The sequence below is a fragment of the Ochlerotatus camptorhynchus genome, unplaced genomic scaffold, assembly GCF_037179485.1.
Source record: "Ochlerotatus camptorhynchus isolate MF236.1 unplaced genomic scaffold, CSIRO-AGI_Acam_v1.1 ptg000665l, whole genome shotgun sequence".
NCBI classification, from domain to species: Eukaryota; Metazoa; Arthropoda; class Insecta; order Diptera; family Culicidae; genus Ochlerotatus; species Ochlerotatus camptorhynchus.
In genome coordinates this window covers 20,240-47,523 of record NW_027041144.1, presented here as the reverse complement: position 1 = coordinate 47,523, position 27,284 = coordinate 20,240, and the positions used below count along the sequence as shown (strand labels likewise).

The 27,284-nt window shown below is 41.6% G+C and overlaps 3 protein-coding genes across 3 annotated transcripts; 2 read left to right on the top strand and 1 right to left on the bottom strand.

Moving 5' to 3' along the window:
* The first annotated feature begins 3,676 nt into the window (after positions 1 to 3,676).
* Positions 3,677 to 12,694, top strand: LOC135714559 (beta-1,3-glucan-binding protein-like). Its single transcript, XM_065237942.1, has 4 exons — positions 3,677 to 3,962; positions 4,028 to 4,182; positions 4,245 to 5,052; positions 12,675 to 12,694. Exons 1-3 carry the CDS (start codon positions 3,696 to 3,698, stop codon positions 5,035 to 5,037), a joined length of 1,215 nt encoding a protein of 404 aa, XP_065094014.1. The 5' UTR covers positions 3,677 to 3,695; the 3' UTR covers positions 5,038 to 5,052; positions 12,675 to 12,694.
* Positions 11,521 to 13,665, bottom strand: LOC135714561 (uncharacterized). Its single transcript, XM_065237943.1, has 2 exons — positions 13,636 to 13,665; positions 11,521 to 11,799 (listed from the first exon to the last, which is right to left on the bottom strand). The coding sequence occupies exons 1-2, from the start codon at positions 13,663 to 13,665 to the stop codon at positions 11,521 to 11,523; spliced, it is 309 nt and encodes a 102-aa protein (XP_065094015.1).
* Positions 13,666 to 14,307: 642 nt separating this feature from the next.
* On the top strand, positions 14,308 to 15,706 carry LOC135714558 (beta-1,3-glucan-binding protein-like). Its single transcript, XM_065237941.1, has 3 exons — positions 14,308 to 14,631; positions 14,691 to 14,845; positions 14,904 to 15,706. Exons 1-3 carry the CDS (start codon positions 14,335 to 14,337, stop codon positions 15,694 to 15,696), a joined length of 1,245 nt encoding a protein of 414 aa, XP_065094013.1. The 5' UTR covers positions 14,308 to 14,334; the 3' UTR covers positions 15,697 to 15,706.
* Positions 15,707 to 27,284: the final 11,578 nt, after the last annotated feature.

The following is a 27,284-nucleotide window of genomic DNA, read 5'->3' as shown; positions in this document are numbered from 1 at the left end:
TCAACTAATGAACCTGGGAACAAACGGGTTTACTTCCCTTCCGAAGATGAGATGTTATGCCGCAGAACATCCCGGCGGCGCCGACTGGGATTGAACACAGGCCTGCTGGGGTGAGAGGTAATCACGCTTACACCACCGGTGCCGTTCGCTTCCTCTCTCGATCTCCTTCGCGCGCTTGTTGTAATTGTACGGGGTGGCGACGGCGAGCACCGGGTTACACGTCATAGACCTACGGGTTGGTGACGTACTCGGGCTGGCAGGCAGCGACAATGTAACCTTCCGGTTCGTCTACCGGAACTTCACTGTGTGTACAGGTGATCTGTACTAAATACAGCGGGGTCCTAATGGTCAAATACATTTAGCATTAGGGCCATTTTACCAAAATGGTAATTATTGTGTTTTACCTGTTAACCTTGACTCTCTCCTCACACTTTTCACTGTTTCCACTATTAATTTATGTTTCCACGGTGGTTCACTTTTCAAATTAAATTTAGCTAGCTTCCTTGCTTGATCAACCGTTTTTTGCTGGTGGTCTTACGATCAGTGATTATTAATTTGAAAGTTGAGTAAGTCATTGGGTCACTGCTCCAGGCTGTCGGCCAGTGACCCGGGCCATTCGTCGTTCATCGCCAGTTTGTCGTGCTTGTTATCCTCCTTTCAAAATGGCCATCCCTCATGACCTCCAAACAGGCAGTTGTTCGTCCATCTGGTGGCGGGTTTTGCAATTTTCGGTGGGGTGGATTACTGCGTTCTACGGTAAGCGGTCCTATCTTTGCCTACTAGGGATTTTGACAACGGAGAAAACTAGCATCGCAGATCGTGTAGTGGTAAGCGTGATTGCCTCTCACCCCAGCAGGCCTGGGTTCAATCCCAGTCGACGCCGCCGGGATGTTCTGAGGGATAACATATTTGATCACGTCTTCATTCTGAAGGGAAGTAAAGCCGTTAGTCCCCGGTTCATGAGTTGATTGGTCGATAGGTAGGGTCCAGGTGTGGGAGCTGCCTGTAATTTACAGTTCGAAAAATGTAAATAAAATGATCGAACAGAGCAACCGTGAATTAGTGTGTACAAATAGTCTGTCGTGCACACACTTAGATTTTTTGCCGAGATGGGCACCACTGAGCAGCTCGGCATTTTATTTTGCAGAATCTTAGTGAAAAAACGAAGCGAGTGTCCGGGAAAATAATAAGCATACAATTACCACAAAATAAAATAAAATCACAATAAGATCTATTGTCAACAATCGATCTTATTGTAAGTACATCTAACACGAAAATTTAAAATTTTTTTATAACTAGATCTACAATGCTATGGTTATTTTATCGTTGTGCTTAATACAATTTATTGTAAATACAATAAATTCTACTGTATGGTTACAATTAATTTCAATGTTTCTCTATGTTTTCCGTTGGTAGTAAAACCATGTAAAACCGTCAATCGTTTCAATCCCTGGCTTGATTTTTTTTTTGAACCACAAATGTATGGCCAAAATGATTGGGAATTACACAAAATTAAATTTACAATTTAACCATCGTGCAAAGATGCTGCTATTGAAAAATAGGGCACGAGCCAAACTGAACTGTATGGATGATTCACCGAAACGTCATTGAAGGTAAATTACTCAGAAAAAAAAATGTAAATATTAACTATCGCGTAAAATCTCCCTTCGTTTAATTTGAGCTACAGTTGGCATAAACAACTAAATCGTGTTCAAGCTTGCATACAATATTGCTAATTTCAGCGATATTGCGCTTAAATTTACACGAAATATCGTGTAAATTTATGTCAAATCTATCGTTAATTTTATGTGCGCTATATCTCGCAGAAATTTACTTGAATTTTTCAAACGGTGTATTGGAAGTTGCCTCATATAGGATACACGTATAGTAGAATACATGTTACTATGGGTTGATGTTTTTTAATCAATCGTCTAACATACGAGAGCGCCACATTTAACCAACCCTACCACCTTGAAAAAAAGGAATCGATTTGAAAAGTTCTCAATTTTGAAACACTGAATGTATTTTATGTCTTTATTATTTTAAGCCGCAGGATGGTTCATTAGACTGATGCAAAATTTGACTTTTTCGCTCCACAGTGCTTAAATGGTTTCAAATCGGGTCCTGATTAGCCTCTCAAAGTTACAACTCATTTGGTTAGAAACAGACTTCGCACAAGCCATTTGAAGTTTACATGTAAATTACTATGGGAAATCTCAACTTTTTGTTCATTGCCTTCTAGTCTTTTTCCATATTGAGCTGCGAAACAGTTCGATAGCCATTCTTATAGAAAATTTTCTCAGCTACAACTTTGCTCAAGATTGTTTCTATGTAAAACGAGACAGGAAAAAGTTATTAATTATTTAAGAGATTGGTAAACTTATGACATGATCAAGCAGCTGCTCTGTAGGCAACACTGTATTTTGCAGTGTGACATAGTAGCCATGATTTGTGTGTCCTATTCAACGCCCCAGAAACACCAATTTTTGCTGCTGAACAGTTGATTGAGCATGATCATAAGACATCAGCGCATTGAACCATTGATAACTTTCGATCCTTGCATTTAATTAAAAAGTGGTCTTGAGCAAAGTTGTAGCTGGGAAAATTTACTACAAGAACAGTTGAAAACTTTTAAAGCAGACCGATATGGTGAATTATTAGATGGACATGAACAAAAATCTTGGTTTTACCATAGTAATTCCCATACAAACTTCAAATGGTTTGTGCCATCTCAGTTTCTCACCAAATGGGTTCAAATTTTGAGAGGTTAGTCAGGATCCGATTTGGAATCGTTTAAGTATTGTGGAGCGAAAATTTCAAATTTTGCATCACTCTAATGGTTCATCTCCCAACAGTTCGAACCACTCTAAGTTGAGCGTGACGTTCCAATTGGCTATGAAGAACAATATGTAGGGTAATCTTGTTCAAGAGATCATTGTACGAACGGGAGCGAGATTGTTTATTATCTTCTATGATGAACTGGAAAAAGCCAAAACAGTAATGAATAATACATTCAGGATCTCTTGTAGTTGTGCGTGAAAAGATACGCTGTAAATGATTTATCAAACCGAAACAATTGATTTCCATTGCACTTGTCTACACGTAAAACATTTCTCTCACATCCAATCCCGGTTCTTACCAACAACAAAAAGATTGCATAGAAGAAAAAAAAATGGGAAAAATATGGACCCTAGGGTGGGTCAACTTTAAAACCCACTGCTCTTTCGATCCCCATCAGCTGGGCCAAATATGAACGAATTTGGTTATGATCTGTATTTGCGGGAGAACTTTAAAATTTGTAAGGGAAAATGCATTAGAAACGGAACGTAACTATTCATTTGCTTGTCAAAAATTAAAAATTACTCAATTTTGACCAGTCCTGAGTATTGGGAAAACTACGCAGAACAACTTCCCCATGCAGTTTTCCATACAAAATTTAAAGTTCTTCCGCAAATGCATAGCATTACCAATTTGATTCAAATTTAGCCGAGTTGTTTGAGACCTCAATACAGATTGAAAGAGCAAGGGTTGTGAACCGCGATAAAAACTCGATCCACCCTAATGGACAACCTTCTGATTAGGTATTCATCTCATATCATCATCATATGCTCATTGACATATTTATTCATTATCTATTTTCCTATTCATCACGTTGGTCAATAAAAGGCAGCCTCCGCTTCAGTGGAGCGAGTTATATGAAATCAAACGTCGTGAGAACAATGTTACTTCCCCGAGGAAGTGCAATTTTGTTAACTGCCTTGGCGGTATTACTTGTCTTCAATGGTGCACACGCGGATTCCAGTCACAGTAGAGTAAGATGCAAAAATCCGTCTGTTACGACGGCCAGTGGGTCGGTAGTTAGTCGGAAGTTTTTCTGTTCGGGAGAACTGATTTTCGAAGATAATTTTGATAAGCTGGATTTGGAAAAATGGGAACATGAGCATACCGTCGGTGGTGGTGGCGTAAGTATTTTATCGTCCAATTGATGGAATAGATATCCAGTGTGACATTTTTTTATTTTCACTAGAACTGGGAGTTCCAGTACTACCTGAACAACCGTCGGAATTCCTATGTGGAAAATGGAACATTGTACATTCGTCCCACATTGCTGTCGGATGAAACCGGAGAGGAATTCCTTAACAGTGGAACTTTGAATTTGCACGGCGGATCGCCTTATGATTTGTGAGGTCATTCGATTTTGGGTTTGATTTTGATTCCTAACCATATACCTATTGTTTTTACAGCTGCACAAATCCAGCTTGGGATGGTTGTGAGCGCACGGGAACTCCGGACAATCCCTTGAATCCAATCAAAAGTGCTCGTCTTCGCACACTGCGATCATTCAATTTCAAGTATGGCAAACTGGAGGTTCGGGCGAAACTTCCTACTGGCGATTGGTTATGGCCTGCACTTTGGTTGATGCCGAAGCTAAACCAGTATGGAACATGGCCATCCTCTGGAGAAATCGATCTCATGGAAGGTCGTGGCAATCTTGACTATCGCGGTGCGGACGGCACGCATATTGGTGTTGAGCAAGTAGGATCAACTATGCACTTTGGACCGAACCCGTCCTTGAATGGATTTGAAACCACTAGTGCAGCGAGAAACACTGCTCCCGATCAAGGCTTCAACAAGGACTTTCACCGGTACCAGCTTGAATGGACTCCTGAATACATGAAATTCAGTATTGATGACGAGCAGCTGCTTATGGCTGACGGTAATTTCTGGCAACGAGGTAACTTTGACGAACGGGCACCGGGAACACCAAATCCGTGGATGAGTGGAGGAAAGATGGCACCGTTTGATGAAGAGTTTCATGTTATCATGAATCTGGCCGTTGGTGGTACTAATGGATATTTCCCAGATGCCCCAGCTACAAATAATGGCAAACCCAAACCATGGATCAATAATTCCCCAACCGGTAGAGGAGATTTCTGGTCTTCCAGAGAAGATTGGTTGCCTACCTGGGAACTGGATGAAAACGACAGCAAAGAAGCGTCCTTACAAGTGGATTACGTAAGAGTGTGGGCTTTGTAAATCCGTCAATAAATAGTATAAATAGTTCCTAAGTCACCGATCTTATAGCTATATTTCAAAACAGTGCGACAATGCACAGCAAAAAAATAATTTTGATATCACATAAAAGTGGATGCACTTCAATAGTGTCAACAATATAGTGTAATATTACTTACCAAAAAGGTCAAAATTATCATTAATACAGTGCATGAACTGACATTGCGCTGGTTTTACTGCATTTGTTTATTTTTGTGGCCATAACAATTACATAAGATTTTCGACATGATTGAAGTGCATCTTCTTGGATGAACCGTTTGCATTTGCAAAAACCACAAAATGCAGTATATCAAAGTTGTTAAATTTGCTTCCACGAGTTTTTCCACCTTCCTCGAGGAAGGATCCTCAACGTGCTGCTTTTTCATACAAACTGAGCAAATCTCATGACCTGAGGGTACGGACCTTGTTTCCCGGCTTTTGTTTTTTTTTGACAGTTTATGTTCAACAAAAAACTATTGAAAAAGTAGTAAATGTCACCAATTACGTACATGCATATGCTGCTTCCCCAGCACAGTCGTCAGAGAGTAGTAAGTAGACGAAACATGTCGATGTAGCATTACGACGAGGTTCGGTAGTTCAGTGGTTACCGTTTCTGCTTACTGAGCAGAAGGTTCAATCCCAGGCCTGCCCCTTCCTTGCTATTTTTCACTTTGCCTAATTCTATCCCCACTAGATTTAAATAAAAAACAAATTCTGCTTTAACTGATCGCATCACTTACCACAGTGAATCCTAAACTAAAAATAACCTACCTCACTTACAAAACTATCCTTCCCGAGACAGCCGTGGAGATGTAGAGGTATTCTCGGTCTCTAGTAACAACCGGACGTCGAACTCATCATCCTTCCCTCCCCAAAAGACCGTGAGGACGTGGCCGGCGCTGTGAATTGATCTATAGATTGAATTAATGTGCTTGTACATTGAAGATGGAAAGCTTATCCCATGCACCCATCTATGTAGTTCTCTGTGCAAGTGGATTAGTTGTGATCATTCACGGAGGAGCAACTACGAAGTGCACGGTCAGATAACGTTAACTCGATGGCAAACACATTCATTGATACGTTTATTGTTGTGGATGATGGAAGAGCATAGCAGAAATAGAGCGAAATAGGAAGCCATGGTCATCACAAAAGAGGAAATCGAAAAAGAGAATTGGCTTCTGTTTCTAAGCCCCTTACAGTCATCGTCATAGCATCGCACCGCTTTTGGTTCTAGGGCACTAGCTGGTTGCAATTTTTAGATCAGGATTCACTGTGATGCGATCAATTGTAAGAAGCAGAAATTTCCTTCCCAACTCTCTTGTGGAATCTTTTAGTGGCTCTGAAAAGGGCCGGTTTTGATACATTTCGACGGAGAAATTAAGAGCGTTCACCACAAATACGAAGAGCCAGCTGAATGTCCTTTGGCATAACTGTGACACGCTTGGCGTGGATGGCGAACAGACCGACCAGATAGGTCGGTTTATTTAACTGCGTCGAGTAGCATATTATTAATACAGGGAGGGTACAATACATACAGTGGGTAGCAAAATACTGAAAAGGGGAGGAGTTTCGCTTCTTATGCTACGGGGTTAAAACGAGACACCACCGTCGAAACGACTATCATTCATTCTCTGCTTGAACGTCAAGCAGTACAGTTCGGTCTTTGCTCGCTCTGTCGAGTTGTTCGATAAACCTATAGTTTGTTACAAACGTACGCATATATACTGCACGTCGCGTCGTCAGTGGTGTCGGTCGCATCACGTGATGGGAAGACAGCGCTCCCGGAGCAGACTTCGTGACCAAGCGGAGAAGAAGGACAGTGGTGAGGGTAGCTCGGTACCTACCTCAAATAGGTACGCTACTCTTCCCACCGATGTTGGTAATACCAACCCAGTCCCGGTGAAGCGGACGAAAAAGAGGAAGAAGAATCAAGGACAGTCCGATGGTATGAGCGGACGCGACGATGTTACCGCGACGACCGCCAGCGACATCGGTGACTTCGGTGACGCCGTCGAAACCGAGAATTCTGCCGGCCCGAGTGCGGCGAAATTCAAGCTTCCTGCAAGTGCAAGGTGAAGCAAGTACCACTCAACACGCTGATTGGCGATCTCTCATCGCTGGGCGTTGCAGCTGAGTTTAAGCTTGGCAGGATCGGCACCAAGGTGATGCTGCGAACGAAAGCGGAGTACGAAGTGGCCGTGAAATATCTGAAGGATTCCAAGGCGGAATTCTTCACGCACGACATCCCCGGTGAGAAGCCCTTCAAGGTAGTCATCAGGGGTCTACCAAACTTCGACCCCAAGATGGTCGAAGCTGAAATCAACCGGTACAAGCTAGCCCCAATCGCTGTCTTCCAAATGAAAAGGAGAGACGAAAACGTGAAGACGTACCCGGATTGTCTCTTCCTGGTGCACTTCCAGAAAGGAACGGTGACTCTCAATGCGCTGCAAGCCATCCGATCGATCTACTCCATCATCGTACCGTAGGAGCCATACCGTGGCGGCCATCGTGATGTAACGCAGTGCCAGCGGTGCCTCAATTTTGGACACGGTACCCGCAACTGCAACATCAAGCCACGCTGCAGCAACTGCGCTCAAGAACACGCCACTTCCAACTGCCTTGCGGATGGAGCCGTGGCGTTAAAATGCGCCAACTGTGGTGGTGCACATCAAGGTTCCGACAGACAGTGCTCCAAACGCGAGGACTGAACAAGAAGGACAAAGTCCCGGCATTTCGGACGGAGGATTTACCGCCTCTTCGTGCTCCTCAGCACAGTCAAGAAAATTCGCGGGTGCATCCTGTTCAAGCAACTTCCGGTGATTCTGCTGGCCAAAGCTCTCCATCCCCCCTGGAATCTGGAGACAACCAGCAGCGCAAAACAACAACCCCGATCTGTTCTCAGCGGATGAACTGATGGAAATTTTCGTCAACATGTCCGGTGCTCTTAGTAAGTGTCGCAATAAGCCCGAACAGATCCTAATGCTCGGTAAGTTCATCATCCAATATGGCGTCTAAACCGCTAACTATCGTCACCTGGAATGCTTGCTCTGTAAGAGCAAAAAAGATTGAGCTTGCCGACTTCCTCCGCAAGCACAGCATCGACGTGGGCCTTCTAACTGAGACCCATCTAAAGTCCGGCGACAGCTTCTGGTTGCCTGACCACAACATTATCCGGCTTGATCGCACCAGCTCCAGGGGGTGGTGTTGCGGTCGTCGTCAAGAAAGGAATAAAATACCACACTCTGTCCCATATCCGCACCTCTATCATCGAGGCCCTTGGTGTGGAGGTGGAGTCGTCGACTGGATACGTCCAGTTCATCACCGTCTACTGCCCTCGACAGTGTGCCACCAGCAGTGGACTAGCGGCTAAATTTAAGAAGGACCTGTCCACCATCACCCGTACCGGTTCCCGCTTTGTAGTTGGAGGAGATCTGAATGCTCGCCATGAGGCCTGGTGGAACTACCAGCAGAACCAGAACGGTCGTCTCCTGTTCGACCACTCACAGCATGGGCTGTACTCCATTTGGTTTTCGGATGAACCAACATTCATCTCACCGGCGGGAAACCCATCGACGCTAGACCTGTTCCTGACAAATATCGGCTTGTCCAAGCCGGTAGCCTTGAACGAACTCAGCTCCGACCACCAACCGGTGGTGGCTGAACTGGGCTGCAACGTGGCTCCTGCTTCAAGCCTGCGCAAGGACTACCATCGCGTAAACTGAGCCCAGTTTGGACGCGTGGTAGACAGGCACATCATCGACAACCCGCCGCTTGACACCGTGGAGGACATCGACCGAGCGTTGGAGGGACTCCACCAAGCCATAACCGTGGCTGACGAGGCGTGCGTCCGACGAGTTCCTGTGAGGGGTAAGTTTATTGCCATTGATTCCCACACCCAACTTTTGATTCGCCTGAGAAATGTTCGTAGACGCCAGTTTCAGAGGACTGGAGATCTGGGGAAAAAACGTGAAATGGCCGATCTGAACAGGCTCTGCTTCAAAAATGGACTCACTCCGAAATGAAAGCTTCGGGCGTGTTGTCCAGAATCTGGACGACCGCTCCAGACCATTCTGGAAGGTAGCCAAGGTCCTGAAAACTCATCCCAAACCCATTCCGACGTCGAAAATGATGACGATTGGCTTTTAATCACTCCACAAGAGGAAGCAAATGCGATCGGCGAGCATGTCGCTTCATCGCATTTGCTTGGCTCGAATATCCAAAGTCCGCTCGAAGATCAGGTTGCGCAATGCGTCCAAAACCTAGATGCCACCCCTTGTGTCGTGCCTCCGGCGGATATGATTACAGTACAACAGATTTGCTCAGCGCTGAAATGCACCAAGAACATGAAGGCTCCCGGGTTTGACGGTATATTCAACTTGATCTTGAAGAGACTAAGCATGAAAGTGCAGCCTCTTCTAACCGCTATCTTCAACAGATGCTTGAAACTGCACTATTTTCCAAGCATCTGGAAAGTAGCAAAAATCATACTAATCCGCAAGCCCGGAAAGGATCCAACATTGCCTTCAAGCTACAGACTAGCCTCCTCTCAACGCTGAGCAAATGGTTCGAGAAACTCATTCTCAATCGTTTGCTCAAGTTTGTCGAGGAAAATAACATTCTCCTTTCGGAACAGTTTGGATTCAGAAAGAGGCACTCCACCAATCACCAGCTAGTACGGGTGATGAATAACATCCGAAGTAACAAAGCTGTTTCCAAGTCCACAGCCATGGCCTTGTTAGACGTTGAAAAGGCGTTTGACAATGTTTGGCATGACGGACTTGTGTACAAGCTTTGTAACTTCAACTTCCCATTACATCTGGTTAAAATCACCCGTAACTACCTCCAGCAAAGGTCGTTTAAGGTATCGTTGAATGGTTGTCTTTCAGACACGTTTTCCATCCCAGCAGGAGTCCCGCAAGGCAGTGTGCTGGGCCCCTTGCTTTACAGCATTTACACTTCCGCCATTCCTCCCCTCGGAGACGGTTCCGTGTTTTTCCTGTTCGCAGATGATACCGCAATAGCCGTCAAAGGAAGGATGCCTCGCGAAATAACGAACAAACTTCAACGATGCCTTAACGCCTTTGCTGATTATGCCACCACGTGGAAAATCAAAATCAATGCCTCCAAAACACAAGCGATCATGTTCCTCCATCGGCAATCGCCCAAACTGAAACCGGCTCCATCTTGTACTGTAATCATGAATGGCACAAGGGTTGAGTGGGCCGCCGAAGTAACCTATCTCAGGATGTTGTTCGATGAAAAGCTCCTCTTCCGTTCGCATGTAGAGAAAACTGTAGTCAAGTGTTCTACCTTGGTTAGGTGTCTGTATCCACTGATCTGCCGCAGATCCCGCCTCTCAAGGGTGAACAAACTGGCTGTCTACAAACAAATAATAGCACTTGCGATCCTCTACGCAGCTCCGGTGTGGGAATCATGTGCACAGACTCACAGAAACAAAATTCAGGTTGCTCAGAATAGAGTGCTGAGGATGGTTCTTGATCGTCCTTTCGACAGTAGAATAACAAATTTACACGAAGAGGCAGGAATTTCCAAAATAGATTCAAGAGTTAACGAAATTAAGACACAAATGTAATTTATCAGAACATGCTTTGATAAGCAATTTGTATATAATAGGTTAGGTGTATATAGTAGTTGTAGGTTAGTTGTAGTTGTAAATAGTAGTTATAAGTAGTCTCCTTTTTCCAATTCAAATCAAACAAATCCCACCAAGGTGGTCATACTATAAAATAGGCCTGATAGGGCTAGAAACTGTAAATAATAATTAAAATCTCAAATGTACTAAAGTTGAAAAGACGCATCTGTGTCACTTGAAAAATTCATACATGTAAACCACACAAACACAAGAAATAAAGATCATTTGAAGTCGAAAAAAAAAAGAAAAAAAAAACGACTGTCATTTATTCTCTACCAAAGCGAACAGCTTAATTATGGCACCGAAAACCAGTGGAAAGGCCGCCAAGAAGTCCGGAAAGGCGCAGAAAGTCATCGCCAAGGAAGAGCCGAAGAAGAGGAGACAGCGCAGGAAGGAAAGCTATACCATCTACATCTACAAGGTGTTGAAGCAGGTCCACCCGGACACCGGAGTCTCGTCGAAGGCCATGAGCATCATGAACAGCTGCGTCAATGACATCTTCGAACGTATTGCTGAGTCTGGCTCAATACAACAAACGCTCGACGATCACCTCCCGCGAAATCCAAACTGCTGTCCTTCTGCTGCTGCCGGGTGAGTTGGCCAAGCACGCTCTCTGAAGGAATCAAGGCCGTCACCAAGTACACTAGCTCCAAGTAAATTCGTACCATCCAAACAATCAATCAGCCCTTTTCAGGGCCACAAATCGATTTCCAACGTGAAAGAAGTTTTGATGATTTATTGAACTTTTAAATGTTCGAAAGCAGCATTAGCAAGGTTCGCGATAAGAAATCAGTTGATTTGCCTTATGAAAAGCCTCACTGGATTCCTGTAGGGCCATTAACGGCCGAGCTCTGGAAGCGCAGATCGGTCTTGAAGTCCTGGGCGATTTCACGAACAAGGCAACTTGCAGTCAGCAGCTCGGTCGATTTCTGGTAACGACGAATCTCACGCAGAGCGACAGTTCCTGGCCGGTAGCGATGAGACTTCTTCACTCCTCCGGTGGCCATCTGTTTGAGAGGAGCCTTTCCTCCGGTGGACTTACGAGCGGTCTGCTTGGTGTGGCCATTATACGATGTGGATACGTTGAACGCAATCTGTTGATTAAAAATTTTAATTACCCAGCACAATCATGGGCATTGGCTCCAAGCAATATTTCATCAGATTCCAGACAAATCTGTACGATAGTGAATATAACAGAAAATGAAAATATAAAAATGAGGTAAGGAAAATAATTAAAATATGATTCAGATTAATACCTGGCTCAATAAATATACATTACCATTTATTATATAAGACCACGAAGTCCTACGTCACCATTGCGTACATACCCATAGGGCTGTCCCTTGTAGTTTTTTTTTTTCATAGGGGAAATTGCTCTAAAAAGTTGCTATTTATCAATTTTATCTAGATGAAATGGGACGGTACTAATGGATATTTTTGGTCGCTAGTGAAAATTTAGTCGATTGCTGAATTTATGTATGGGCCCAAATTAGGGGCATTTAGACCGAAATTGCATCCATTTCCCCTACTTGTTATATTAAATTGTAGGAATCGAAACGAAACACGGTTCAGCTGTTTTTGTAGGTTTTTATTTAGTTCAGACACCGTAATAAAGTAATAGTTTGTATTATCGAAATTTGAATTGAAACGTTAACGACACCACGAAACGAGACTCCAACGGTGTTTATCCCATTACGTACCAGCTTCTCGGTGTTTCCATTGTCTTTATATAGGTAGTTCAGAGAATTTCAGACAAGTTCAGTAGAAAACAAGTTAGCAAAATCAACGGAACACGTCATAGTGGAGCATGTTGCAATTTGAGGAACTTCGTAAAACTCTATATGAAGTATGTGAAGTGCAGGGATTGTTTTAAAAGTTCAGGCACCCTAATAGAAGCTCAGCAAACTTCATAACAGTGTAGAGAATTTCGTAAAAAAAATGTAGTTGACGAAGATTTCCAAAAGTTAAGTGAATTTTGTAGATGAGCAGGGAACATTGTTAAAGTTATAGGGAATTCGTTCAAGTTGCAAACTTGGTAAAAAATCAGTGAACTTACATAAACATTAGGCAACTTTGTATGAGCCAATGATAAATCATAGAAGCGCATAGTAAAGTATCCTTCTGAGAATTTCGGAAAACTTCGAAGAATATTATAGAATTAGGATTATATTCATGGATTTTCGATAAGGTACGTAAACTAGCACCATGATGGACGGTTGCATACAATATATGTAATATATCATGACATGCCTCATAATTTACACAATCGACAATGTAAACTTGTATGATATATGATGCTCCATTTATATGCATCATAGTGACAGTAATTTACCCTACTTTTTCGAACTGTGTAGATCAAGTATTATTCTAAAGATTTACAATTGTTCGAAAATTCATTCGTCGTATCTCAAATATTCTTCCAGCGATTTTGATTATGATATAAGAGTCAGACCATAAGTGGATAAATCCAATTTTGATTGGCTATTTACGAAACTTCCGAGTTTTCCCAAAACAAAATTTCACCCATAGGGGAAACGCTCCTATAGTTGCGGTACGTTAGAAGCGTTAGGTTCCTATAGTTGTGTTTGCGTCTCCACAACTATAGGAACCTAACGCTTCTAACGTACCGCAACTATAGGAGCGTTTACCCTATTCTTCTTTACGGTCGCGTTCAAATCGTTTTTTTTTTTGTAAGAAAAATACGGTGCGAGTGAATAGGAAAATTTGTAGGATGACCTTATTTTCTTCATATCCCCGATATAAATTCGTTCGAGAACTATCCGATTGAGTGGATAATTAGAAACCATGTCTTAGTCTACAAGATTTTATCTTACAATTACAACTCGTAGATCATACAATAAATAACATTAACACTAGCTAGTGATTGCCCAGAACAGGGTTTTTTTTCTGTGTTGGGGACATAATACTACCGCGACCAGAAGAGGGTTACTACCATTCATTTCGCATAAAAAATGTTTTATGGGATATTATGGAGTTATAAGATATTATAAAGATATTTTTGATTTCGAGCTAACACAATAATTTTTAAAAGTTTGTGTTTGACGCATAAAACCTGCCTATTTTTCATTATGGTCGCAATAAGCGATTTTATCATTTTATTTCACCCATTCATTATTCTTCGCTTCATCAAAGCAAAATCGGCAAGTTTTATGTGTACAGCACATTCCTGACAACCGCTTCTTGTACTTACAAATTCAAAATATCATTATAACCGTTGTAATTGTAGTAACGTTTCTAGATGAGGCTACAAATATTCAAGGAGAGCCCCTCCTAGCCCCCTCTTAGTTACACCAATGATTATATCATCTTATGATTCCATAAAACCATAAAACATTGTTTATGCAAAATTAATGAAAGTAACCCTGACTGAGAATAGATGTCACGTGAAGATTGGTATGCGAACAAAGCTCGTGGGGTAATTGCTTTTGGGCGCTAGCCAGCGCATGTGGATGTAGAGAATTATCTTGAAACGATTTGCAGATTAGGCTTTTTATTTCTTAAAGATATCTCCGTCTTACTTAATGAATTGGTTCATCGATCTGTCGGTCAATAAAAGGCTACGCTCGGGTAATTTTCGCGACATTAGGTACTTGGCGACCGTTAGAGCAATGTCATTTCTGGATAGGAAAAGTATAATCTATCTGGCTATCATTGTGGCTTTATCAGTCGCCTTGATAGCAGTTTGCATCGATGCGTATGCGGGCGATAGTAACAGTAGTGAGCAACCAACTCGTGATGATTCCGGTGGACCAGTTCTTCAGTGTGAAAAAGCGTCCGTGACGACCGCAAGTGGAACGCTCGTGAAACAGGCGCAGTTTTGTCCTGGAGATTTGATTTTCGAGGATAACTTCGATAAACTGAGCTTGGAGAAATGGGAGCACGAACATACAGTCGGAGGTGGTGGCGTATGTTTACAGTGATGTTAACAAGATGCTTTTATTCTAACTTACTTTTTCATCTACAGAATTGGGAGTTCCAATATTACCTTAACAGTCGCCGAAATTCGTATGTAGAAGACGGAACTCTGATCATTCGACCTACCCTGTTGACTGATGAGATGGGAGAAGAATTTCTTACTACTGGTACACTCAATCTCCACGGTGGAAGCCCCTACGACTAGTAAGTGAACGAATTAAGTTGGATTGTTGCCAAATTTTACTGAGAATTGCTTTCTTAGCTGTACAAACCCCGCATGGTATGGATGTGAGCGCATGGGCAATACTGACAACTACTTGAACCCCATCAAAAGCGCTCGCTTGCGCACGGTTCGATCGTTTAACTTCAAATACGGAAAACTTGAAATTCGCGCGAAACTTCCTACTGGCGATTGGTTATGGCCTGCACTTTGGTTGATGCCAAAGCTCAATCAGTATGGAACATGGCCGACATCTGGAGAAATAGATCTCATGGAAGGGCGTGGCAATCTTGACTATCGCGGTGCGGACGGCACGCATATTGGTGTTGAGCAAGTAGGATCAACTATGCACTTTGGGCCGAACCCGTCCTTGAATGGGTTTGAGACTACTTCTGAGGCGAAGAACTCTCCACCAGGTGAAGGATTCAACAAGGACTTCCATCGGTTCCAGATGGAATGGACTCCCGACTTCATGAAATTCAGTGTTGACGACGAACAGGTACTTATGGCAGAGGGTAATTTCTGGGAACGTGGAAACTTTGAAGAACGTGCTCCTGGAACACCAAATCCTTGGGTCACCGGAGGAAAGATGGCACCGTTTGATGAAGAATTCTATATCCTCATGAATTTGGCCGTTGGCGGTACAAACGGTTACTTCCCCGACGCTCCTGCGATAAACAAAGATGCAGCCAAACCCTGGAGCAACCAATCACCAGTGGCAATCAAAGAATTCTGGACTAATAAAAATAGTTGGTTGCCCACGTGGAAGCTGGATGAAAATGACAGCAAAGATGCATCATTCCAAGTGGATTACGTTAAAGTGTGGGCACTATAGAAACAAGGTACCTAATTTATTTAGTTTTAAACATTTATGAGAATAAAAAATTTAAAAAAAAATTGAGGTTTTTTGCTTAACTTCTAGATTTGACATTTATTTACTAATTAGGGGAAATGGATCTAATATCGGCCTATTGATCTAAGATTGGGCCCATCGCTAAAAATCTGCTATTTATCAATTTTATCTAGATGAACGCTTCATTGGGACGGTACTAATGGATATTTTTGGTCGCTATTGAAAATTTAGTCGATTGCTGAATTTATGTATGGGCCCAAATTAGGTGCATTTAGGCCGACATTGCATCCATTTCCCCTACATAAGAAAAAATGGTTTTCGCAAAATTAAAACGATAAATTCTCCTTAAATCTTGTTAAAAGGCTTTTTCACTGCGTAGCTACTCAGATTTACTGTCCTGCACGAGTCTTAATTTAGTCACAGGAGCAGAGCGACGGGGATGCATCTAAAATAAGCTTCTAAAAGAAGATAATAAATAAAAAGTTTATAAAAAAAAAACTCGTAAAGAAGATTTTAGAAGAAGCTTCATAAGAAGATTCTTAAAGAAGCTTCTTTTGGAAGCTCATTCTAGACTCCTGCCCGTCGTTCCACTCTTATGACTAAAAAACACGGATAGGACCGTAAATCTGAGTAGCTATGCAGTAAAGGAGGTTCCAAGATTTACCGAGAACTTCATCGTTTTAATATTACGTTTCATTGTCTGGATTTTGTTTGAACTGGGTGCAAGTTAGATTTACGACCAATCATCAAAGATTGTCCTATAACCTGATAATCTATGACACATTTCCATACATTTCGTAATGGTCATTCCTTCACTGCATGAGAATCTTATCAAGTTTTGATCTTTCCCATGGTATTGATCCAATAAAACTCGGATTTTATGTCTAATCTAGACTATACATACACAGTCAATACATGGAAGAATTGGAAAATTGTAGACGTTCGTCTACCATTTTTCTTGACAATATTAATTGTTTAGATAAGGGAAATGGCTCTTATGTTGGTCTATCTAAGATTGAGCCCATCGCTAAAAATCTGCTATTTATCAATTTTATCTAGATGAACGCGTCATTGGGACGGTACTAATACACGTCGAATGAGAACAACCCAAATTTTAGTTTAGTCAACTCATAAATCACATAAAGTGCAGGAACTCAGCGATGACTAAATTTGCCTCATGTTTTCCCAGGATTTTCCAGGGAAAAATTCTCGAATTTGAGAAAAGTAAAGATTGGATTCACTCAGTCCATTGATACTACTCCGAGACTGAATAAAATTTTCGTCAATTTCCTCATTTTCCGGCAGATTTTTTAGGTTTTTCCTAGGGTTTTTCACAAATTTATTCATCGCTGAGTTCCTGCATTTTGGCGATTATGAGTGAACTAAACTCAAATTTAGGTGGTTCTCATTCACCGTGTAGATATTTTTGGTCGCCACTGAAAATTTAGTCGATTGCTGAATTTATGTATGGGCCCAAATTAGGGGCATTTATACCGACATTACATCCATTTACCCTATATGACACAAATATAAAAGCGACCAGGCCTACTGTGCAGCGTACACAATTTGTGTAGATTCCGAAACTCAGAAATCACGAATATAGGGGAATTTACGTATTCTCGGCAACCTAAGCAGCGACCTTCTTTCTATAGCTTTTTGACGTAGAACTACGTCTTTGTCGACTATACTGGGGTGCAAATCAAAAAATATGTGTGGTGAAGGAGTGTTAGGTTTTGAACGCTTGTAACTTTGTCATTTATAGATGAAATTAAAATCTAAATACGCCAATCGATAGGATATTACATTACGAACCTGTTGAAATAAATATTTTTCCAATTTTTCTGTAATTAAACTATTGAAAATGTACAAATGATAATTTTATCACTGATTTCATGAAATAAGCCTTTTTCCCAAACCCAGTCATCCCAAACGAATACCACTTGGTTGCCTATCATTCTGCTTGAACCTGAAAAGATATAAATAAGCGCTGCTATCATGCCTCTGCTCATTCGAAAAATTGATCCTCAGCCGACTAAACAAGTTTGTGGAGGAACATGACATTCTTCTTCCGGAACAGTTCGGGTTCCGCAAGGGGCATTCCACCAATCATCAGCTAGTGCGGGTGATGAATAACATCCGAAGTAACAAAGCTGTATCCAAGTCCACAGCCATGGCCTTGTTAGACGTCGAAAAGGCGTTTGACAATGTCTGGCACGACGGACTTATATACAAGCTTTGTAACTCCAACTTTCCACCATACCTTGTGAAAATCACCCGTAACTATCTCCAGCAAAGGTCGTTCAGGGTGTCGTTGAATAGTTCCCTTTCGGGACAATTTCCGATCCCAGCAGGTGTTCCGCAAGGGAGTCTGCTGGGACCACTGCTTTACAGCATCTACACGTCGGACATCCCTCCTCTAGGAGACGGTTGCGTGTTCTTTCTGTTCGCAGATGACACCGCGATAGCCGTCAAGGGTAGGATGCCTCGTGAAATTACGAACAAGCTGCAACGATGCCTTGACACCTTTACTGATTATGCCACCTCGTGGAAAATCAAAATCAACGCCTCGAAAACCCAAGCGATCATGTTCCTTCACAGACAATCACCAAAACTTAAACCGTCTCCCTCCTGTACCGTAATAATGGATGGTACAAGGGTCGAGTGGTCCACTGATGTTACTTATCTCGGGATGTTGTTCGATGAGAAGCTCCTGTTCCGCTCGCACATAGAGAAAACCCTAGTTAAGTGCTCCGCCTTGGTTAGGTGTTTGTATCCGCTCATTTGCCGCAGATCCCGCCTCTCAAGGCAAAACAAACTGGCTGTTTACAAACAGATCATAGCCCCCGCGATCTTATATGCCGCCCCGGTGTGGGAATCGTGCGCTCAGACCCACAGGAACAAAATCCAGGTTGCACAGAATAGAGTGTTGAGGATGATCCTAGATCGTCCATTCGACACAAGAATAGCAGACCTCCATCAAGAGGCAGAAATTCCCAAAGTAGATTCCAAAATTGATGATATGACAACTAAATTTATTCAAAAATGCAATCTTTCTGAACATGCTTTAATAAGCAATTTGTACATAGTAGGTTAAGTGTATATAGTAGAGTAGGTTAGTTTTAAGCTGTAAATAGTAGTATTAAGTAGTTTCTCTTCAAATTCTAAAAACAAAACAAACCAATCCCACCAAGGTGGTCGACCGTGTACTAAGTCTAGGACTAATCCTGTAAAACAAATTTTAAATTTTGCCCATACCTAAAGATGAAGAAAGCAATTAAATCACTTAGTAAAAATTTATATGGTAATCGTCCAAGTTAAACTAAAATAAAGATCATTTAACTAACTAATTAACTGCCTCTGCTCATTACCGCTTCGGCACCGCTTGGCACTAGGTCCTGCATCAAGCAGGACTCGGTCAGCGGCTAAAGGTGGATCACGGCGTGTCCACCACAATGAGGGATGAGACTTGAAAAAACGTGCATGTAAAACCCCCTCCCGCATAACAACCCCCTCCCCCTCCTCCTCAACAATAACCCGAAAGAGACATGGACTTTGACGATCATTTTTTTTTTCGGGAAATAAATTTTAAGCAAGCCCTAATAATGTATAAACAATTATTTTTTTACGTGCAGAGCCAACATTTTCAACAAAAATATTGCTTTATAGGAGACATACACTCGATGAACTACCAACAACTGACTGTAAAACATATCTGGTGCCTCTATATATGCAATTATATTAACATCCAAAGTCCATCCTATTTTACATATTCTGCACAAAAGAAACTTTCAGCTCCGCCCCATTCATAAAAAACTGCGGGAAATCCTATCAGGTTCTGAACCGGAAAAGATATAAAACAGCGCTGGTGTCATGCTTTTGCTTATTTTCGCTTCGGACGGCGTGATACTTGGTCCTGCAGTAAGCAGACCAAATCAGCGGCTAAAGGTGGATCACGGCGTGACCACAATGAGGAAAAATAATGATGTAAACCACCTCCCCCTTTCACAACAACCTCTCCCCCTCTCCCCTTCACAACAATTTCTCCCCCTCCCCCCTTCACAACAATTTCTCCCCCTCCCCCCTTCAGAACAATCTCTCCCCCTCAACAACCTCTCCTAACCCCCCCCACCACACTCATCAACAACCTTTCCAAACCCCCCCACCCCTCAAATACCTCTCCTAACACCCCCACCCCGCAACAATAACCCGAAAAAGACATGGACCTTGACGATCACTTTTTTCCGGGAAATAAATTTTAAACAAACCCCAATTATTAGTAAAAACAAGTTTTCCCTTAATTTCTTCCCACACCGAAACATTCAAATTTGAACACAAATTGCTTGAAAGACGTGTTCGATGCCATTTAGTTGGTGAATTACACACAACTGACGGTGAAACATATCTGGTGCCTCTATATATGTAATTATATTAACATCCAAAGTCCATCCTATTTTACATATTCTGATCAAAAGAAACTTTCTGCTCCGCCCCATTCATAAAAAAACTGCGGGAAATCCTATCAGGTTCTGAACCGGAAAAGATATAAAACAGCGCTGGTGTCATGCTTTTGCTCATTCGAAAAATTGATCCTCAGCCGACTAAACAAGTTTGTGGAGGAACATGACATTCTTCTTCCGGAACAGTTCGGGTTCCGCAAGGGGCATTCCACCAATCATCAGCTAGTGCGGGTGATGAATAACATCCGAAGTAACAAAGCTGTATCCAAGTCCACAGCCATGGCCTTGTTAGACGTCGAAAAGGCGTTTGACAATGTCTGGCACGACGGACTTATATACAAGCTTTGTAACTCCAACTTTCCACCATACCTTGTGAAAATCACCCGTAACTATCTCCAGCAAAGGTCGTTCAGGGTGTCGTTGAATAGTTCCCTTTCGGGACAATTTCCGATCCCAGCAGGTGTTCCGCAAGGGAGTCTGCTGGGACCACTGCTTTACAGCATCTACACGTCGGACATCCCTCCTCTAGGAGACGGTTGCGTGTTCTTTCTGTTCGCAGATGACACCGCGATAGCCGTCAAGGGTAGGATGCCTCGTGAAATTACGAACAAGCTGCAACGATGCCTTGACACCTTTACTGATTATGCCACCTCGTGGAAAATCAAAATCAACGCCTCGAAAACCCAAGCGATCATGTTCCTTCACAGACAATCACCAAAACTTAAACCGTCTCCCTCCTGTACCGTAATAATGGATGGTACAAGGGTCGAGTGGTCCACTGATGTTACTTATCTCGGGATGTTGTTCGATGAGAAGCTCCTGTTCCGCTCGCACATAGAGAAAACCCTAGTTAAGTGCTCCGCCTTGGTTAGGTGTTTGTATCCGCTCATTTGCCGCAGATCCCGCCTCTCAAGGCAAAACAAACTGGCTGTTTACAAACAGATCATAGCCCCCACGATCTTCTATGCCGCCCCGGTGTGGGAATCGTGCGCTCAGACCCACAGGAACAAAATCCAGGTTGCACAGAATAGAGTGTTGAGGATGATCCTAGATCGTCCATTCGACACAAGAATAGCAGACCTCCATCAAGAGGCAGAAATTCCCAAAGTAGATTCCAAAATTGATGATATGACAACTAAATTTATTCAAAAATGCAATCTTTCTGAACATGCTTTAATAAGCAATTTGTACATAGTAGGTTAAGTGTATATAGTAGAGTAGGTTAGTTTTAAGCTGTAAATAGTAGTATTAAGTAGTTTCTCTTCAAATTCTAAAAACAAAACAAACCAATCCCACCAAGGTGGTCGACCGTGTACTAAGTCTAGGACTAATCCTGTAAAACAAATTTTAAATTTTGCCCATACCTAAAGATGAAGAAAGCAATTAAATCACTTAGTAAAACATTTATATGGTAATCGTCCAAGTTAAACTAAAATAAAGATCATTTAAACTAACTAACTAACTGCTTTTGCTCATTTTCGCTTCGGACGGCGTGGCACTTGGTCCTGCAGTAAGCAGGACCAAATCAGCGGCTAAAGGTGGATCACAGCGTGACCACAATGAGGAAATGTAATGTTGTAAACCCCCTCCTCCTTTCACAACAACCTATCTCCCTCCTCCTTCACAACAATCACCCCACCCCTCAACAACCTCTCCTAACCAATTATCAATGACAATTATCCACGGCCCATACAAATTTTAAAATTTTTATATTGAAAATTGTCTACGCATGGGTAGGGGGGGGGGGGGTCAAGAATACCGAAAAGCTATCTACGTAGTTAGTGAACAGCCCCTAAAATAACACTGTTATCAAATAAAAAGCAGCTCACGCGACCACCAACGATCGACCAAAACAATCTGTGGGCAGTGTTGCGATATATCGTAAAATAAAAGTTGATGCATTGTCCAATACTCATATTGTTGGTTTAACTCGTATAACTTAAATTATACACTCATAATGCTTAAGAACAAACAAATAATGTTGAAAACATAAATGACCTATGTAACTGTGATTATAACAAAACGTCCTATATAACATGTCCAATGTACACCTGACAAGAGCAAAATGTCCTATGTAACATTTTTCACGTATGAAAAAAATGTATGAAACGGGTAGATTATAATTTCAATTTCAATTTTACTATCGCATTTTACTATTAAAGGTCTTAAAAATGTCAAAAGTTGATTTGGTTTAAAATAGTATCAAAAAAGATTTTGTCAATCTTCAACCTCGTTTTTCTCGAAAAGAGTGAAATGTTAGATAGGACATTTTGAAAAGTTAGGCGCGATTTCATCTCTACCAAAGAGGCAACAAAACCACAAAATTACCTTGAATACGGGGGGTATTCATTGGATGAAAGGGACCGTGAAAGAGGACACTAAAATAGAAAGTTTTTCTTCCGACAGTTTCATCTTAGTATTCATCTTTGTGTGTACTTCTGAGTGGATTCTGTTTATGTGTGGTCAAATGAAAATCATGTGGAATTTCACATGGATATTTGTCAAGAAAAATGTGTAAATTGTTTTGAGTCAACCATAACCGAAACATTGAAATACTTGAAAATCAAACATCAATTTTGTGTGGTTCTACGTCATACTGCGGTCGTGTCTAGGACACAACCCTTTAATTTTTTATCTAAGGAACGCACACATATGCAGTATTGGTTTGTTTACAATCTTTTGCTGCCAGCTGCTCTAACAATTTCAGTCGAAAGAATTGTCAAAAACTGTTTTGAAACGCTTTTACAAAGCTCCAATCTTCTCTAGTGAGAGCGAGTATTGTCGGCAACCAATTTTTCTTCGGCAACCGTTCCATTTGAACTGCATGTAAATCTGCTGTTCTATTATCGGCAACTCGAAATCAGCTACAATTTGTAGTGCGTGTGTTTCATTTCAAGAAAACCCTGCTAGATTGCTTTTTCTCAGTGGTAAAAATATAGTCAAATTGAAGCTGAAAGCATAAAGAATCGTTTGCATGCATTCAGCGAAGTGTTTTCGTAAGAAAATCCAGTGAAAATAGTGTTTCAATTTGGGTTGCCGAAAATAGTCTGGCATGCCGAAGCCGTCATTTCCCCTATTTAAGTTTCAAATCTATTGAGTTTCAAATCTATTGATATGTTGGTAATGGTGCTGTAGCAGCCAGAATAAATGCGCAAGCAATGTTTCGCGCGAGCAAATCGTAGGCGAATTCGCTGATAGGGCATGGTTTACAGCGGCGCAAATAAATCAATGTACAGCGGCACTAGCGCACAGAAAAATAATCAACACAGAAATTCAAAACAACCCAAAATTAAGTTCTTTTCACTCATATACCATGTTTCATACGGTAACTCCAATTTGAGTTAATCGATTCTAAATTGATTGCATTTAACTACGGCTTTACAAGCCAGGATAAATTACTCGTTCTGTTTTTGACAACAATAGTGAGTGGGAAAGAAACGGAGAGAGGTAAAATAACTTAAATTTGAGTTTAAAAAACCCAAGCGGTGTATACAGAAAAATAAACGCGAAGCCAAAATTTAGTAATATACTTTATAGATACAAATCGGTTTATTGCTAATAACATTATTTTTCAGTTCATGTGTAATAATTCTTGTGTTAGAAAATATTCCAAACTAAATCTTTCTTTGAAAACTATGGCTTGTGGCTCGGAAAAGAGCCGTTTTGATATTGCATGGCCCTCCGAAGGACCGTTTTGGTGATGATGTTGGTTTAAAGGGAATTGTGTTTGTCGCCATGAAAAGGACGGTTTTCATTTGATACACATAGTCGTCTGTTGAGCGGCAAGCAAACTACCCGGCTGTTTGCCCCAGGCAAAAGTGTAGCCCTGATATTAGACAGATCTCCACTTTACTTTGCGGCATTAAAAAAATTAAAAACCAGAAAAAAAATATAAAGTCGGAAAATGGAAAAACCATGTTACCATATTGTCACAGTAAGTTGAAAAAATCCATACAAACAAGATGGCGTTATTGGTTTTTCCCCAGAGCCCTGCAAAATTCACAAAAATACGTATTTATTAAAAAAAAACATTAATTTTTTCCTACCACCGACTTTGCGGCAATAAAAAAATATTAAGTCGGAAAATGGAAAAACCATGTTACCATATTGTCACAGGAAGTTGAAAAAATCCATACAAACAAGATGGCATTATTGGTTTTTCCCCAGAGCCCTGCAAAATTCACAAAAATACGTATTTATTAAAAAAAAAATAATTTTATCCTACCACCGACTTTGCGGCAATAAAAAAAATATAAAGTCGGAAAATGGAAAAACCATGTTACCATATTGTCAGAGTAAGTTGAAAAAATGCAAACAAACAAGATGGCGTTTTTGGTTTTTCCCCAGAGCCCTGCAAAATTCACAAAAATACGTATTTATTAAAAAAAACATTAATTTTATCCTACCACCGACTTTGCGGCAATAAAAAAATATAAAGTCGGAAAATGGAAAAACCATGTTACCATATTGTCACACTTTTCAACTTTGATATGATGACACGATTTTTTGATTTCCCCTCTTTGTTATGTTTCGATTGCCGCTAGACCGGTGTTAGGATAAAATTTAATTTAATCAAATCCATGTATGGAAAAAGTTTCTGGTAGCATGTAATTGAGTTTTTCAAAAATTTGCATTTTTTACTCTTCCATTAATTCTTTTCTTTTAATTTCCATAACATTATTCTTTTCCATGATTCATTTCCATCAATTTCCATCACATTATTATTGAGAAATTGTAGTTTAGGTTGATTGAATTTATTTAATGTAGCAGCTACCCGGGGGTCTTCTATCTCTGATACAGTATCGCACAGTGAATGCTCATGCTATGCTCTTCCGAAGCATAGAAACATGTTGCGTCCTATAATGTTTTTGATTATCACGAACGCCTGGCCGATTTACGTTTGAAGGTTCTTTCAATTGATTTTCCATAGCGTTTAGGAGCTGACCATCAACTACGTGTGCGCCTTGGGGGAGGGGGAGGGGCTAGTCTTCGTTATGTAGTGTGTACTGTCCATATTTATATATATATTTTTTAAATATACACAGACGCACTGGAATGGAAAGTAAAAACATCTTTTCAACCCGGCTACCTTATAACTGGGCTACAAAATCGTTTACTGCTTTGATTACCGTAATAGGTGTTAGATATTAGTTTATTCCAATATATGGTATATTTATACCATCTCATCTGTTTAAACAATTTTCAGTTCTTGTATTGAAATGTTATCAGTGTAATAATTTATTTCATAATTAATTTCTTGTCACGTACCGCTGCATCGCGCGAGCAAAACTTTGTGCTCAGCGGATTATAGCCCTGTTTGTGCTGCTGCAAACAAACAACGTGCCATATTCCGCTGCACACAAATTTTTGCTCGCGCGATACAGCGGTACAACATGCAGACGTGCCGCTGTATGTGCCCTATCGGCATTTTGGTTTGCTCGCGCGAGCAATTGCTCGCGCATTTAACCGCAGTTGCTGTAGCAGGTTTGAGCATACATGGTTCAATCGAGCAGACATCAATTGGAGAAGGGCTTTCTTTGAATATGCGGTGTCCAAACTATGGTAGACTTATAAAAGTATCTACCAGTAAGGACCGCAGTAAAGAGAGAGTTTGACTGATGATCGATAAAATTCGTTCGTGTATTCAGAATTATTTGGTTTGTATAGCATTTACATGTTTTTGCTTATCCTAGTTAATCTATGTGTAATAATGAGACGATTGGAGTGTCGATACCCAAAATATGCATCTTCACAAGGTCTGCACTTTTGGTGACGTGTTGGTCCTACCCGACTGCCCAACGTGAAACCTTTCGTTTGCACATCGGTCTAGGTCTCAAGCGGGGAGAGGAAAGTGGATGGTTGCAATTACATTCTGTGTAATTTGAACTTGTTTACGATTGGGTTATTGACATGGTTGTTTGCAGGGATGCACATGACAGTGCTATCTAAGATTAATTAAATTAATCTTTCGGGGTCTTCCAAAATCCAACCGCAGGCAAGTATGATCGCTTTCTGAATAATTCCGTCCCTGAAACGATTATCACTTCTATTCAAAATTCAACAATGAACTCCTTCGTAATGGACCCTAGTTGGACACCGGGACGTACGCCTGCCATATGTATTATGGAAGCCCCCAATTCATCCATAACAGTTGAGTTATTCCTGCCAGCGACCTCCAGCCGTCCCTGTCCTGTGTTTGGATTTGAAGAAGGGAACTTCCAAAACCCTATCTCAGGCAAGTATGACATTATTTCGAACAATCCACTTCCTGAAATGTGTTATGCTTACAGCCGATCATTTTCGATAAAAGCACAACCTGCTTTATTCAACACGACACTCGGACGCACACTTGCAACTAGCCTTGTGGAAGCCCCTGATCCTATCATCGCAGTCGAGCCTATGCTGTCAGAGTTCAACAGTCGTCCCAGCCCTGTGTTTGAGTTAGAAGAGGGGGTCTACCAAACTCCAAGTACAATCAGCAAGCAACAACTGCTCTGTCTGAAAAATTATTGCTTTCCAGAGTGCCATTGTATATGTCTGCTCCTTGACAATTGTGGTCTGAAGATGACATTAACAGTATACCAGCCCCACCATACCAGAATCCGAGACGCTCCACAGAAAATTCACCGGAAGAAGCATTCAGATCCTCTGATCTAGTCCTGCCGAAGATTGACGACGTACACCATTATGATGAATCAACTTCTGTTTGTTTACTGGGACGCATTGCCGTTGGCATCATGGAAGCCTCCGAGGCCCCCGCCACAGTCGAGCCATTCCCGCCAGTGACTTGCGCCTGACGTCATCGTTCCTCTTGACAATTTCCACCCTGCTTTGGATATATCGATCGCAAACGGATCTCACATTCGTTTTGATGAAACCATGACTGCCACTCGGCTCAATTTCCGGAAGACCGATTTCCGTTTGTTGAGGCGTTCTTTGTCCCGGAGCAACAGAAACGTGTTGAATGACCTTGATATCGATACAGCAGTCGCTCGCTATAATAGTCTTTTGCGCGACTGTGGTTGTGCTTCAGTACCGAAGTGCCTACCTCCAAGAAACCCGCCTTGGTCTAACGCTACTCTCCGCAACCTGAAACGAGTGCGATCAAGAGCT

Coding starts and splice junctions, on each gene's coding strand:
- LOC135714559 (XM_065237942.1), top strand. CDS start 3,696: ATGAAATCAAACGTCGTGAGAACAATGTTACTTCCCCGAGGAAGTGCA. Junction 3,963..4,027: donor ATACCGTCGGTGGTGGTGGC/GTAAGTATTTTA, acceptor TATTTTCACTAG/AACTGGGAGTTCCAGTACTA. Junction 4,183..4,244: donor GGCGGATCGCCTTATGATTT/GTGAGGTCATTC, acceptor TTGTTTTTACAG/CTGCACAAATCCAGCTTGGG.
- LOC135714561 (XM_065237943.1), bottom strand. CDS start 13,665: ATGAATGGTAGTAACCCTCTTCTGGTCGCG. Junction 11,800..13,635: donor GTAACCCTCTTCTGGTCGCG/GTAGTATTATGT, acceptor TTTAATCAACAG/ATTGCGTTCAACGTATCCAC.
- LOC135714558 (XM_065237941.1), top strand. CDS start 14,335: ATGTCATTTCTGGATAGGAAAAGTATAATCTATCTGGCTATCATTGTG. Junction 14,632..14,690: donor ATACAGTCGGAGGTGGTGGC/GTATGTTTACAG, acceptor TTTCATCTACAG/AATTGGGAGTTCCAATATTA. Junction 14,846..14,903: donor GGTGGAAGCCCCTACGACTA/GTAAGTGAACGA, acceptor TTGCTTTCTTAG/CTGTACAAACCCCGCATGGT.